This window comes from Triturus cristatus, chromosome 9 (genome assembly GCF_964204655.1).
Source record: "Triturus cristatus chromosome 9, aTriCri1.1, whole genome shotgun sequence".
NCBI lineage: Eukaryota > Metazoa > Chordata > Amphibia > Caudata > Salamandridae > Triturus > Triturus cristatus.
The window spans coordinates 184,367,021-184,383,795 of record NC_140592.1 but is presented as its reverse complement, the minus strand read 5'-3'; the positions used below and the strand labels follow the sequence as shown (position 1 = coordinate 184,383,795).

The 16,775-nt window shown below is 43.5% G+C and overlaps 1 protein-coding gene across 2 annotated transcripts in view; it reads left to right on the top strand.

Moving 5' to 3' along the window:
- The window catches only part of SYNPR (synaptoporin), a 686,271-nt gene that overhangs the window by 575,878 nt on the left and 93,618 nt on the right, over positions 1–16,775 (top strand). For both annotated transcript variants that reach the window (XM_085624707.1, XM_085624708.1), the window contains one exon: positions 1,304–1,428. In XM_085624707.1, the coding sequence (XP_085480833.1) occupies positions 1,304–1,428 (125 nt within the window). The remainder of the gene's footprint in view (positions 1–1,303; positions 1,429–16,775) is intronic.

Here is a 16,775-nt window from a genome sequence, read left to right as displayed (position 1 = left end):
GGTAGATTGAGAATAACAGAGCATAGCATTTTTGGGGCTTCTTTAGAGCCTTGTGAAAAAGTTCGGTGTGGTAATACAGCAACCTCACTTTCGTGATGAGGCATGCGTGCATGGAGAAGTTTTTATTGACGTGGAAATAATTGAATGATTTCTTTAATACCTGGTTGTTTTAAAAATGTATCCATGATTTGAGAATTTCAACGTAAGTAACGCTGCATTCTGTATTTTGTAAAGAGGGCATTTTGTAGCTACTTCTTGTGATGATTCATATGTTGGTTAGGATGGAGTTTTTAATTGTACATGTTAGGTAAACGGGTCTTTTCCTTATACGAGTGGTTGCGATTATGGTCTCACCTATATGGGGAAAGCAGTCTTTAGCAAGTCCCTGGGAGATGCAATGTTGTATCTTAAAGGGTTCTGTGGAAGGACACATAGCAAGTTCCACCCGTGTTTATTGTGCATGTGCATGTACATGTTGTACGACACAGAAACATAGGTCAAGGCTCTTCCTAGTGTAAGCCATACACACAACGGAAAACCTAGTTTACATAGCAGGACTGTTGACATTCTGGTTGTGCAATTGCTATTTCAGGAAAGGCTGCATCACTCACACTTTTTCTTCCACCACACTGCTGTGCATGGATCCCCAAGGCAAGATAAGAGCAACTTTCTGTTCACACAGGCACAACATCAAATTACCTCCCACACCGGATCACAACAAATACAACACTCTGTCAATCACGTGTTCCCCACGCTATAGGGTGTTACCCATCCGACAATACACAACAGGGAATGAGGTGCTTACATGAATGATGAAATACAATGCAGTGCCTTATGTAATTTTAAATTGCCAAAGAAGCTCAAAAAGTCAAAAAGGCTCATTGAACTTTCGATGCAATTTCAGTACTCTAGACGTGAAGTCTCCTGAACAAGTTTTCACAGGCTATAAAATTTACAGCTAAATTACTAGAAGCCAGGAGGGCACAGCCCACTGATTGCATCTAAGGTAGAATAAGATTTGAGAATCTTTGACTTATTAATAAGGATGATATATTCATGCTTTCATGAGTTGAAGTTGATGACTAATTCTTCAGGTGCTTTGTTCCACATTGTCCCCTTGATGCAAAAATAATTTACATCACAAAGGACACTCCAATATGCAGCTTAAGAAGTAATATATCTTCTAAGTGCAGAACATGATCATAACAAATTTACCAAAAATACATGGTCCTCAAGAGCACAACGTGAGTTAATATCGAAAAAGTCTCATTTCATGTGAATTAAAATTCTTGCTTTTTCACAGCTTTTTGCAATCTTTGCATTTGCAACATGTGGTGGCTACTCTGGAGAACTGAGAGTCAGCGTGGCTTGTGCAAACAAGAGTGAGAGCGACCTCAAGATCGATGTACCCTTCTCATACCCCTTCAGGTAAACACCTTTGGCTACCTAAAGTGTTAAAATTAACCTATTAATTTGTATACCTTTGTCAATCAGCAATATGCATATAATGCTACATTAAGTAACCAAGCTGACCTTCTGCTGCATTTCATGATCATTTTGACAGCTGAATGTAGGTGTGAAGCTGTACATTTCCAGAGAGCCGACAGAAATTCCCTCTGTGTGCATACATATAGATACTGGTGGATTAAATATGATTTTACAGCTATGAACTGCATTTTTATGTTTATGTTTTGGATTTGTAAAGCACATGGCTGCCCGATGGCTTCCCCGCACAGGTGAGTGCTGAACTGAGTAACTGTGCCCACTAATGCATTAAAGAAGAAACAGCCAACTGTTGAGTTTTTTCCTAAAGGTGAGCTTATCCTGCAGTGATCTGAGGCTAAGTAGGACCCAATCGAGGCCACTCTGAGGTGGGTTTGATCTCTTTAGACTTTGCCAGACCTCTTTGCCTCTTTATCCTAGGACCTTGCCCCTGGTTGACTATAACTGGGTAGTGATTATTGTACCTCTATCTTCGAACTTGGCTATCTGAGCCCTGTTGCTCTCCTTCATCCTATGTAGTGCTCCGAAAGACGCTCTTCCATTGTGAAGTTGCAGTGGGGACCATTGTTATCCTGACTTCCCTTCTCATCAGTCTTTGGCTACTAGTCCCTATATCATAAGAAAGAGCATCCCTCTTTGATAATCTATTGTGTTTAAGATTTTTGTGAGCCCTCTGTCATGAGCATAGTTCTACTGAATATGTTCTGAGTGGTACCACCAACATAAAAGCACAGACAGTGTCCGGATGAAGGTTGTTGACACTGAATTGTAAACTTATGAAACGAGCGACGGCGCATTTCTGTTCATTTGTTCGAATACACATTACGGGAGTATTTTCATTATTTTACTATAACTGTTATTACATTGAGTAATAATTTTTTTAATCTCAGGATTTTTTCTGTTTTTGATGTTTGTTATGTGAATATTGTTATGTAATTTCATGGTGTGTGTTTTTTGTTTTGATTGTTTTGCAATTGGTCATCTGTCTTTCTGTGTCTTATCTGTACCTAGATTTAATACATGTATTGTTTGTTTATATATGTGATGCTCACTAACTGTGTATATATATAGGTGCTAATTAAATATTACAATAATATATGTTATGGAACTTTATTTAAATTAAAAAAAGGAAAAAAGAATACTTTTGTACTAAGATGAATAAATTATCAACTCAACTGATCTGACATGGTATTTGTAGATCAGAAACGTACTGTTTTGTTATATGCAGATTTGGAGAAGTATTCATGTTTGCTTGCTTTGTGTATCTTTCCCTGTACTCTTCTCCAAATAATTCTAGATATTCAGGGACCGTCTATGTATTTTTGATGTAATTGAGAGGTACCAAGTGTGCAAATGATCTTCCTCCCCATCTTCTCCTTTTGACTCTGGTCATGCTGAGGAGATGTAATTGAGAGGATTTTAAGACGCTGGCTGGAACATATGTAGATACAAGAGTTCTGAGCTTTACTGGACCTTTGTTTTTTATGGCCCTGTGTGCAATAAAGAGGCATTTGAACTTGAGTCTTGCCTCAATCGGCAGCTAATGGAACTGTTAAAAAGGATTCTCTTACTCGAACGTAGCTAGGTACCTTTAGCAAGAGCCTTGCTGCTGCGTTTTGTACCACCTGAAGTCTCTTCATTACATTCTTAGGTGAGCCCACATAAAGAGAGTTGATTTAGTACAAATGCGAGACTATGAGGGACAGAATGAAAAATGATCTAGGATCAGAGCTAGTATCTTCCTGATCATTCTGAGTAGCCCAAAGCAGATTCCAGACTCTACATGATCCATTGCAAGGGCTCTATCCATCCACATTCCCGAGTTTTTTATAGAGGATTTGGGGTCAGGAGGGTTGCCCATACCATTTGGCCAGCTATCTAATGGTCTGGGTATGGCCAAGTTTCCTATATAATATTAGTTCCGTCTTGTCGCCGTTTAGCTTCAAGCAAGGTACCAATTGTTGGTTTCCAGACTTGGGACCATTTGTCAGAGAGACAACCAACTGCGTGTTGTCTGTACATGAGACCACCAAGATGACAAACTCCTGCACTATGGAGGCAAACTGTCGAACGTACATGTTAAACAGGGTAGGGCTGAGTGACGATCCCTGTGGCACTCAAAATATAGTTTGCAGGGTGTCTGAGAAGCAGGCTTTTTCCATTACTGGATAAGATCTGTTTTCCAGGAAAGAGATGAACCAATCCATCACTAAATTCCTACTTCCCTTAGCCTATCTTTCAAGAGGGCATGATCAACGGTGTCAAATGCTGCACTCAGGTCGAGCAGTAGGATAGCGGCAGAACCTCAATTATCTAGAAGAGCTTTAAGCTCCTCTGTGACTACCAAAAGTTACACTTCTGTGCTATGCTGAGCACGAAGGTCCAATGTGTGCCCTTTGTCATGTGTAGGAGTCGACACATGTTAATTTTGCCTCCTTATTTTACGAATGTCATCATGTTTTCCTGTATAAATCTATTTTAAGTTTACTGTGCCCTAAGATTTATCTTGAGGCCGGTTTATGGGTAGAGCCTATCTGTGTATGGATTGCTGACTGTGGTATCAAGGTGTGACTCTGTCCAAAAGCACTGCTGCTCCAAGGCACCACAAGAGCCCTTGAAAATTGTCCTACAAGTGATGCCATGATAAGAGGAATTCCTTGAAAATAAGACAATACATTCAGTGCTCTTCAATTAGAACAATAGAAAATGCCTTCCAATTAGAATGCAGAGGCCACACCATTTGAATCACAAGGCAAAAAGTATGCATATTAAAGAGGGGTAGTGAAGTTAAGGGCTCGGCACCTCATTTTCACCTGTACACCTGTTGAAAGGAGACCAAAGCATGCTCAATATTGTGCACCAGAGTTCTGCAGCACCTGATGGGTGCTGGATTCTCAGTATCATCTGTGTTGTTGTGTCACTGATGCCACATCGAGTTGTACGTGTTGAGAGGGAGGAAGGTTGATACCCTTTTCAATGAAATTCACTTATGGACTACACTTTCCCTCTCAGGGAACTTAGCTTCCCTACAAAGGAAAAAGGCAGTTGTTCTGGTGATTCAGTCTCTGAATGCACCTCGGTATCGATCAGACCCTCCCAACCCTGTGCTTAAACACCTACCTGACTTACAGACTTTTATCCACGAGTAAGCATGTTTGATATCTGAAAATACATGAGTAAGTCACACTTGCCCCTGGAGTAAACAGCATTACTCACAGCTAATGCTTTGCAAATCAAGTCTGGAAACTCTGGTGTATTCACTTCTTGGACAGAAGAAAGAAACAAATACTCATAGAAAAGATGTTGTGAATTAGACCCGCAGAGTGTGTTAGGGTACGCTCAGCCTGCTTTAATGGGGCCTGCATCCAAGGAGGTACCTCTGGTGAGCAAATTAAGAGTAAATGGAACACTTTTGGCATGATGCAGAAAGCCTATTGTCAGGCACCACACTTTCTATGCCATTATTGAGGAGGTCTAGAAAGTATCTCCCAGAGGGAAAAGTCTTATACTGTGTTCTATAATGTGTTTGTTGGATGGGGCAGCGGGGAGAAAGCTATATGTGTGTTTCCATAATTGGTGTTACAGAGCTGGCAAATAACTCTTCCTTTTATTTCAAGCATTTTTATGATTATACATCCAATCACAATCCCCAAATACATCAAAGCACATCACTTTTGCCATTGTAACTCTGCAATGAATCCTGATAAACTGAAACATTAAAACCCTGTGTAGGGTGCACCAATGATTTCATTATTTTTGCTCCTGTCTTGTGTATCACCATCCATACCAACAAATACTTCAGCTCAATCTCCTGAAGCAAACTGCACAGTTACCTTAGAAGGCACAGATGTCTTGAATATTGCATTCTGTAACTACAAGGCTCCACCCTAGCAAACTCATTTTCCCTTTATATCTAAATACATTTATCTCCATTTGGAAAAGGCTCCAGCAAGGGTTAACAACCCTCCTTTTCCATTTACCCTTTTAGCCTGTAAGTACATCCTATTTTTCTCGAAACCAATGACATGAAAAACCAACTATGATAGATATGCTATTTCCATTTGGGAAAGGATCCTGCAAGTCTAAATACCTCTTTTTCCATTTTCCTTGTACATCTTATTTTTCCATTTTCCATTTACCTAGGTGCAGCCTATTTTTCTTGTGACCACTGACAGGAACCACCAACTATGATGCATATGCCTCAAATGATCTGCACCTTTCCAAAACCTTCTTTATTCCTCCTGTCACACCTCTCCCCATCCCATCGTGACTGCTTGAAAGTGGGATCAGATGCACCATTTATAGTGGTTACCATGAATTTTAATTATTTCTTTGTGGAAAGTGCACCAACCACGCACGCAACCTTGGTATCATCCTCGACAGCCAACTGACCATGAAATGACAAGTTAACGCAGTCGCCTCCTCCTGCTTCCGCACTTTTCGCATGCTCCGCAGAATCTTAAAATTGATCCCAGCCAACAATAGAAAGACCGTCACTCACCTTGTCACCAGTGGCCTCCACTACAGCAGCACCCTCTATGCAAGCATCTCCACCCAGCTTCTCAGAAGACTCCAGACATTACAGAATGCTGCAGCCAGACTCATCCTGGACCTCCCCAAACGAACCCAGATCGTCCCCCACCTGAGAGACCTCCACTGGCTCCCCATCCAGGAAAGATGCCAGATCAAGTTCCTCACGCACACCTTCAAAGCCCTCCATGACTTAGGATCTGCCTACCTCAACCACTGACTAAACTTCCACCAATCCACTAGACACCTGCACTCCTATTTACTCACCCTCTCACACACTCCCTGCATCTATTTCAGCCACAGCATTGGTTGTTCCTTCTGCATCGCTGCCAAGACCTGAAATGACCTACCACTCCAGCTCCGCGTAGCCCTCTCGCTGGCAGACTTCAGAAAGAGGCTCAGAGCCTGGCTCTTTGACAGAGACACATTGCCCACATACCCGTCAGGGTGACAGTGTTGCGCTTTACAAATGTTGTTTAATTGATTGATTGATGTACCATCATTTCAGGAACATATATTTTTGCACATGAATTGTGACCACAACTTTGATTGAAATATTTTAATGCTTTGAATATCATTAATTGGAATACAGCTGGCCAGCAAATAAAAAAATATTATATTGAATGTCTCGATTTTTATCAAAGATTTTATAATTTGCTTTTAGGAATCTTGGGCAGAGTCTAGTTCTTTCTGGGATGGGTTCACTTTGACATTTACACCCACTTTTCCTACAGTTTCTGAGAAGTGAAGGGTGGTTTATTTATTATGATGGCATCAACCTTTAATTGTAAAGTCTCAGAGCTACTTTGATAGCATTCAAGTCTTCGTATAGCTTGTGGTGAGTTAAATTCTATAACTCTAATATGAATGTTGTTAACAGTATCTCAAAACATCTGAGTTGGCTAAGGATCTTTCCTAGACTCTGGACTATTATCAGTTTCCTATGAATACTTTTCTGGCTGTGCTGGGGAATTTTAACCTTCACTTTTGTAAAGTTAATTGTTTTTGGTTTGATAGTCTCCTAGTTGGCCCCTCAAATTGTACTTTACATTTTGAACACTCCATATAAGTAAAGTGAATGAACACTCTATTACATGATTTTAAACTTTTATTTACAATGATTTTGAGAGACAATTATGTTTCCAAGCCAGTCCAACCGACTTTTATTAGAAGGGGATTGTCATCTATTATTGATTATATTTTTCTTTCAACTCCGCTTTGTAAAATGCTTGGTAAATTCAAAGATTTCTGGAGTATTTTTAGTGACCACAACCCTGTTTCTATCTCACTGACATAGAGAAACATGAATATCTAATTTGCCTTTGCTCATAAGAGAGCAGGGATGACCTGTGATCAGGGCCTTAGGCTGCAATGTAATACCAGATGCTTTCCACAAAAACAATGCTTACAGGGCACCTTTCAGATATTCAAGTCTGTTTGGATGATTCTTCCCCAAAAGATGATATTCTTGCTTTTTTTCAGTGCATTTGTAGCAATATCAAAAACAAATCTTATTAATGATAGAAAGCCTAAACCATCAAATGAATGTAGGTGGTTTGATTGTGTATGTATTCTTATATTGGCTTTACAATGAACACCCAGAACTGGGTCAGGATAGTCGCTTACAAAACTAGATAGAAGAAAGCAGTGAAAGAAAGATAAACAACCTGAGGGAGGAAGCCTGGGAGTAGGTAGCTCAAGCAAGTGCCCTTAGAGATAGTGCAGAATTTTGGGAGATTGTTAATTTTTCTTTTCTCTCCCATATGTTCACATATTTTACCAGAAGAGGGGGGAACAGGATTTTGAGATGATTTATCATTATCAATCTTCAGTGGAGCTTTCATCAGGTTTATCTACGACCCTCAAACCCTAGAATTTCCTTTTCATTCGAGGAGGTTACTGAAGCTGTTACAAATGGGATTTCTGGTTGGCTAAGGCTTGCGCCAAAGCCAGGCAGAAACCCCCACTCTAGTCAGGGCAAGGGACTTACATGCCGAAGATAACCCCTGCTCACCCCCTTGGTAGCTTGGCATGAGCAGTCAGGCTTATCCTGGAGGCAATGTGTAAAGCGTTTGCGCAACACACACACACACACACACACACACAGAGGCAACACACTAGGCACACCACAAAAGGACTTTGCACAAGGGTATCTAAAAATAGCCTTTGTATTATCATAAAACACCTAGAATAGTAATCACACAATGTACACTGTGCCAACTGGCGCCAGGCAGTATTTCCAGGGGATTATTTACACCTGGCCGTGCCAATCGGGCCACGGTCAGAACCTTCAGAAATGCACAAGTAAATCATACATAACATACAACCAGTAACTACTGCCAAAATACGGTACTGAGAACTAGATCCTCTAACATAAAACATGGGATACCTAAATCATATCAGGCAGGAACCTCATTAGCATAAACCACCTTAGGTTAAGCATAATTAGCACACAACCACATTATGCAATAATCATATGAGGCAATAGGCCTTGCAAGCATAAACACCTTAGGCAATAATCAGCATAAACACAGTGTGCCCCAATCCGGGGAACAACGCACTGAAACTGGCCCCAGGCTAACTGGCCTCCCTCAAGGGCTCGAATGCCCTATGTCCCGCCAAGTTAGGGCTGGCTGCAAGAGCAGCAAAAGCAAAAGTGAGCAAAGCGCTGGGGCGTGGGGTGCTTCTCACCCCCTCTTCCTCATGAAGAAATAGAATCCCCCAAAACGTTGCAGCTGCCTGCGCTCTCGCAGGGCATCTGTGAATCTGGGGCTCAACCCCAATTTGCCCCCCAGGAAAATAGGCACTGGCACTTTTCCCGGTGAGTGCAGAGAAATGCCCCCAAGATTTAGTTGCCCGCAACGGCGGCACAACTGTGAGGAGCTGAAAAACATTTCATGTTGCAGCTGCCCGCTATCAGATGGGGCAGCTGGAAAGGATCAAAACACGCACTGGCCCAGGGGGCGGACACCGACAATGTGCCCCGACACTCCCCCCAACCACCATGCAGCTGAGCCCCACTCACCGGGCTTATGTCTGACTGTTCCGGTCTCAGTCAGGCTTCTTCCTCACGCAGGGGAGTTTTCCGCGGCTCTCTTTTGATGTGGCGGGGGCAGGCGTCGACAGTGTGCCTTGGGCCCCCTCTGCCTCACTCGCTGATGGCAGCTGCACTGGCAGGGCTCTCTCCACTCATGGGAGCCACACGCCGTGATCAGGGCACGCTTCACCCGGTCCCCCTTCTTGGGACCGGGACTTCGTTCTGGAGCCTGCAAGGCTCCTGGACTGCTTCTGCCTCGCGTCACGCGGCCCCGCCCACAACCAGGCAAGGCTGCCTTGCTTCCGGGTCGCATCTGCAGCGGCCTGGCAACTTCTTTAACTTGAATCGGGATGCAGCGGTGATCTCCTTTGAAGCGGGCAATACGGGGTAGGCTCCCGTAATCAAATAAGTCACAAGCGGGGTGGGCACCCGCGCTAATTGAATACGCAAAAGCGGGGTGGGCACCCGTGTTAGTTAGCATAAAGCGAGGTGGGCTCCCACAAAAAGGAACTGATGCGGGGTGGGCTCCCGCTCGGTTTTTAGCACAAATTAGCAGCAATAACGCGGGGTGGGCTCCCGCAAGATCTCAGCAAAGCGGGGAATCCCTACATCAGGATTCCCTCAAAATCGATCGCAGCTCAGCGTTGCAGGCCCAAAAAATGGAGCGCTCCTCAGGACAGAAATAAAGCGCTCTTCCAAATAAGCAAGGCGCTTCTCCAAATAAAAGCAATGCACCAGAGTCTAAAGGTCAGGGATGAAGGGGCAAAGCTGGGCTCAGGCAGGCCAGCACACAGGGCCCTCCAGCAGGGAGGCAGTCCCCCGTGGAGGTTCCTCCTGGAGCCCAGCAGCAGCAGCCCCCCCCCCCAAGTCGGGAACAGCACAAAAACAGAACCTTTTCATGGAGTCACAGCCCCTATATTTAAATCAACATTTCCCTTTGTGTCACAGCACAGGGCTTGGGGAACCAGCACAATCTGGTTCAGGGGGGAATTGGAGCACTTTGTTTACAAGGCTCCTCTTCCCCTCTGTCAGGTGGGGACTTGCCATCAGACACACCGCAGGGGGGGTGGAGCCAGCATTCACTAGGGAAGCACCCTCCTATTCAGAGTCAGGGGAAAACCCTTCCCACCACTCTTAATCCAGGTGTCCCATTCAGCCTAGCGCTGACTCACCCTGCCCCTTCAGGAGCCACCCACACCCCTCAGCTCCTGTCAATCACAAGCCCGACATGCAATTCACATCAGGCAGGTCGACACATAGCACACAGAAATGCCAACTTCTAAAAGTGGCATTTCTCCACCAGTCACCATAAATTTGCGCACACCATTGCGTAGCATTTATCCTCACAAGTTCCTACATACTAAACTCGACCCTGCACTCCTCTCATACCAGAAATTACCATGGACACACTTATCCCCCATGCATTCCTATTGGAGGGCAAGCCAACCTTTCAAATGTAACACAGAGAGCGCATGCACTTTACACTGGACCACAGTGCTAAAGTGCCTAGAGGCCTAAAACCACCAACACTACACAGGGAAAATGCTAGGAGACAGGCAAAACGTTTAGGGGTGAACTTGCCAAAAAGGGCCAAGTCCAACAGAAGCTATTATCTTGCCATCAAAGAATAAGGCACCTGGCCCTGATTGGGCACCTCTCGATTTATAAAACTCTGTTTCCCTCTGAGCTCCACTTCTTACTGTGACTATCAATGTAGCTGAACCCCATTGCACTCCACAATTATGGAAATAGTGCCTGTTATGACCCATGGTATTACAAACCTATTTCATTAATTGACTCAGTAGTTAAGGTGATTGGATGTGTGGTACTGAATAATTTGTCCACATGGGCCAAGGCTAGACACGTTCTTACAGATTTGCAGTATGGCTTTCGGCCAAGATTGTGCACCCTTGATGAATGTTTGAATCTTCATTTAATTAATAAATATGCAATCGCCAAGTGGTGCTCATTAAACCCGGCCTTTTTGGAACTCAATTCAGCCCTTGACAGCACCAGAAGAGATCAACTTTGGTCTATTATGTCTGGTCTGGGTTTGAATTTTAATCTGATTTCTTTTTCTTCATGATCTTCACCTCGATTTGACTGCTACTGTGAAGTATAGAGCAGGGGGTAAATGTATGTGTTTTTTTATTTTTTCATTATTAAAGTGTGGGATCAAATGAGTGTGCATTTTGGCTCCCTTTTTATTTAGGCTCTATATCAAAAACTCTTCCCAGGGAATGTCAAGCTGTGACTCTAGTTGGTAGATGCCACTTACTGGCTTTATGCCAACAATGTGGTATTACTCGCTAAAACTACAAATGGTCTGCAGTGTTTATTATACTGTTTTGCATCCTTTGAGAACTCTTTGGACCATAATGCCATCTTCAATAAGGCTTATGTAATGATTAGGGGACCTAGATTGGCAAAAAACAAGTTGGTACTGTTAAGAATTTTGTTATAAGCAAGGCTAATTGTTTTTGCTACCTTGGTGTCATGTTCGATAATTGGTCTGCACTTGTCTCTACTAAGAAACATCTAGTCTGAAGATCAAGTTCTGTGGTTCGTGATTCTAATACCAGCCTGGGTATAAAATCCATTGAGGCAATGCTTAAAAATCTATCAGGCCAAGTGTGTTACTAATCCTCTTATGGGTGTGAGATTTGGGGACATGTAAGTAATCCCTTTTTGCAAATGATGGAAAACTGTTTTTTCAAATGTATTTTATTCCTACCATAAAATGATGCCTCATTTATTATCCATGAAGAATTGGGCCAGGGCTACATATCACCTCCTTCTTTCCGATTGCAATCACTATGAATAAACTAGAGACTAGTCTGAACCATGCCATAATCAAAGATTGTTTTGGATTGGATTGAGTGAGAAAAATTACATGGTTAAGATCTATTAAGTCTATTTTTTACAACTGGACCATCATGAGGTATTTGCTAGACATGTGGTTATTGGTATGGCTGATTTGACCTGGAAGAAACATGCTTTTTTATAATGGACAAAATTCAATTGAGAGAACAGTTATATAAACCTACTGTTCGATCTGTTATATTGTTGAAAACTATACCTCTTCTTGAACCTTATTTGTTGTTTGTTAAGAGAAGTATGCGTTATTTCTTGTTAACTTGGTTTAAACTTAATTAATTGCTTTCTTGTGTTTCCAAGGTTTGGTCTCATGCTTCTTCGCTAGCTCCCTGTGGATGTGGCTCCCATCTCTTTACAAGATACTATGTATTTTATTCTATTTTGTGGATTTTATAAGCAATTGCATTTGCACATTTTAGTTTCCTAGTTGAAAGAGAAGAATTTTACCCAATATGGGCCTGCCTTACTGGACTTAGTTACTACTGGAACAACAAATTTGTATCTGATGCCTGCTTTTTAACAGGAGCTGTTAAACTGGGAATGTTAACTGACTCTTAAGTTGTTTTGATTGACCCACAAGGGTACACTGAGTCTGCTGGTTCCATGCTGGCCAGCTGCATGTGTATAGCAGTGGGAGCTGGCCTGCGCCTCCTGCACGACGTTCTAGGACAGCCTCCAACACCAAACCCCTCACTATCACACATCGCGGCCCGCCCACATTGGGGGCAATCATGCTGCTTCTCTTCATTGCTGCATAGAACGATGTCGCTCTGCTGCGGCTGGAGCACTCGGTCCTAGGGAGGTTTTGCCCGATAGGGGCCTATCTTCCATTTTGATCTACCCCCCCTTTCCTGACATGAGGGCTCTCCTCTCAAAATGGCACCAGCAGCCAAATGGATTTAGTACTGAAATCACAGTTTCATTGAAAGAAAAGAAGAATATCCCACCCAATCTGAAAGCTGGATCCCCCCCAAAGCCCTGAATAGAGCAGCCATCTTGAAAGGGTTCGAATAGAATACAAACCTAACCTCCTCCAATCATTTTTACTATGAAGGGCCCTACCTATCATAATTAATACAGGTCAGAACTACACTCTCCTTTACCCCATCACACCTACAATGCCTATAACCATAATGTTCTGATGCCCTGGATCCCTGTGATTAAAGACTAACCTATTTGACCATATTCTACCCCGACACCCCCGACCCAGCTGTGATGCCCTACTACACATCACCACTGCACTGCACCCCTGACCAAGCCTTGATGCCTTACCACACAACACTGCCACTCCCCTGTGCCTCCTTCCCTCCTGAATCCACACTGTCAGAACTCCTTCACCATCACCCTCCCCCAACCTATCTACCACAGCAGCCAAAAGCTTCAAACATAAACTGATTAAGCAACACCGTGAAGTACTCATTGCAGACTTCTACCACATTGATTCTAAAGGGGCTAAGAGAACAGACCTCATCTTCTTCACAACCTGCCCTGCGAAATGGACCACAACCCTTGCAAAATACCTTTGCATTACAGAAGCCACTAACACTCCACATGGATGCGAATTAACAATCCCTAATTCACCCATGTTCAAAAGCAAAGCCACCACAACCAACCTAAAAAATTAGACCATCATGATACAACCCAATGATTCCAACCTACGCACTTTTGCATTCATATTCCCCATGCTAATAAACTCCCTTACTACTCACCCTCTCCTCACTGAAATTCTCACAACTCACACCACTAATTCACCTCACCCCTAACAATACACCTTACCCCCACTGCACTCGGGACAAAACCCGATATAACGGTAAGGTCACTGATCCACACAACTTCCCCTAGAACGCAAAATACGATGGACCCTCACACTAGCACAAATCACACTATCAATTTACGTCAGATCAACTCCATCAATCTCACTCCCCAACCCTTAAACCCTTTCTTCACTCACCCCCTCAGAGTCTTCACTCTCTTCCCCTCTCTCACAGACATCTCAGAATGCAGACAAATCTGCCCATGTCTCCTACCTGCACTGCCTACCCACTGCGCACACCAATACACTGATAACATCATCCAAAAGAGACTGACGCAGCTCAAATACCAGTCCCACTGCCAATAACAAAGAAATAAGGGCCACCTCCAACTGCATCCCCACTGACTCCCTGATTCCAGCTCACACCGGCATGCACTCTAGGACTCTGATTATACACACCTCCCACAACATTGTGACTCTCCAACTCAGAGACACAGACTAGAGACAGCCTCCCCCTGCACAACAAGAAACAACCCACCCACACTCCCTCCGCACATAACCTAATGTTCATGTCCAAACTAAATGAGCGACTAAGGTTCATAGAGATCCAGCAAGAAAAGACTACTACAAGGTCTCAACCCCAACACAAAAAACCTAAACATAGCTTCAATTCCCACCCAGCACCTTCCCTTCCCCTACACGCAACAGCACACAACTCCTAAGTAGAGCACGATGAGGTAGCTGGACCACAACACACTTCAACAACAAAGCCCCAACGCCTAGAAGAACAACCCCCATGATGTCACTGAGTGAGGCGGCAGAGCTAGCCAAATCATGCAGCCCAGCATATAACAGGCACAATCTTTTATCATAAATCCAGGTTATCACGGTACAAGGAAGAAACCCCACACCAACGTCGATGGCCAGACCACCAGCACACCTTGTCAATATCCCACAGACTTCCTCCTCCCAAATTCCAAATGCATGCTCATAAACTGCAAATTGGCAACCAAACCTTCAACAGAAGTAGCAGAAACAATCTTAAACCACAATGTTGATATCACATTCATTACAGAAACATGGCCAAAGGATTCCTCTTACCCAATCATAGACTTGCTAGTTCCACTGGGATTCTTGATCATTAGTAAAGGCAGGAAGGATCACAGTGGTAGGGGCATTGCCATTATCCATAAAAACAACATCAACGTGAGCGAAACAGACACATTCTCCTACAATACATTTGAACATTTCAGCTCCAACATAGGATGAAAGGCAACATTCTGCACCACCCACTGGGTAACACACTATCCTTTGGCGAACACTTAGCAGATTTGTTTGCATACTGCTCATTCTCAACTTCCTGCAATATGATCCTAGGGGACCTCAACCTTCATTGGAACAACAAAAACACCACCATAATCCAATCCCTAAATGACCTATTTGTTAGTAACAGCCTCTCCCTGCATTGCAGTGCAAAGGTAGCACCCACATTAAAGGCGCAACCCTGGACGCCATCATAGCTCAGGAAGATACACTAACCATTGACAACATCCTCCCTGTAGACTGGTCGGATCACCACCTCATCTTATATCACATCAACAAGGTATCTCCCCTCCCAACTCCGACGCAAAAAAAACCTCCAACGGAAGAGATACATTAGACAAGTTCCTCTACAAGACCTTGAATGAAAAATGGCATCTCTACTATCCCCCTCATCAGAAAACCTATCAATAAATGAACTCACCGCCCAGTACAATTCAACAATGTCATTCCTTTTGGACCAAGTAGCACCTCTGAAACTGAAAAAAGGTGAAAAATACTACCTCAAGATCCTAGTTCAAAAAAGACCTCAACACTGAAAGAAGACAGCTCAGAACAGCTGAAAGACTCTGGGGAACAAATCCATCCGCAGCCCACCTGGGCCAGCTCAGGAAAGAATGCAGAAAAAGAAAAAACACATAATGAATGAAAAAGCCTCCTTCTTCCGCAATGCTCTAGATAAGGCCAGAAACTGCCCAAAAGAGCTCTTTAACATCATAGATAAACAACCCTCCAAGCCAGCCCTGAAAAACCCTCAGATATCCAAAGAACAATGTGAAAAATATGCCACCTTCTCCAATGATTAAATCACGAAGATCAAGCTCTCCCTCAATCACAGCCAGCTCTCCAACGGAGACCCCACCCCCATAAATAAAGACAACAACCACCCTTCTCACTCTACGCCCTCCCCAGCAACGATCACCCCTCAGGACAACATTGAGAGCATCCAAACCCAGGGCCTCGCATAAACCAGAGAAGCTGGAAGATATCAACCCACTCACGGACGAAGACATATCTTCTTTGCTGGCTACATGAAAACCCTCCTCCCACTTTGAGGACCCACTTTCAGCCTGCTCGGCAAAAAACTCAAACACACCCTAACACCACTCTAGACTAAGATAATAAACAGCGTCCTGAAGACTGAAGTGATGCCACACTGTCTCAAACTCGGTCAGGTCATGCTAAGAATCAAAAACCTGGGACCTCAATAAATTCAGACCAGTTTTTAATCTCCCCTGCCTAGCCAAAACTTTAGAGAGATGTGTTCTCGCACAGCTTGACCAACATAATGAAAACACTAATCTTCTGGACCCTCTCCAATCGGGCCTCAGAAAAGTATGCAACATGGAAACAGCCATTTCGAACATAATAGATGACCTACACATGTCTCTGCATACAGACCAATGCTGCCTTCTCATTCTCCTTGACCTATCAGCGACCTTTGACACAGTTGTCTACAAGCTCCTCTTGGATTCCCTGCAAAAAATAATTGGTGCAGATGGCATGGTCCTAGGCTGGTTTTCATCCTTTCTACATAACCGCGCTCAAAAAATTAAAATAGACAATCAGACCTCTGATACGACAGGGATAACACGGGGTGTCCCCAAAGGCTTTGTCCTCTCGCCCACACTATTCAATGTCTACATGGAACCTCTCACTGCCATCCTCAGCCAAGCTAAAATCCCCTTCCATCAAAATGCGGATGCCACCCAGCTTTACATATGGAAATCTCCTCACTTGGAAGACATTCTCCGA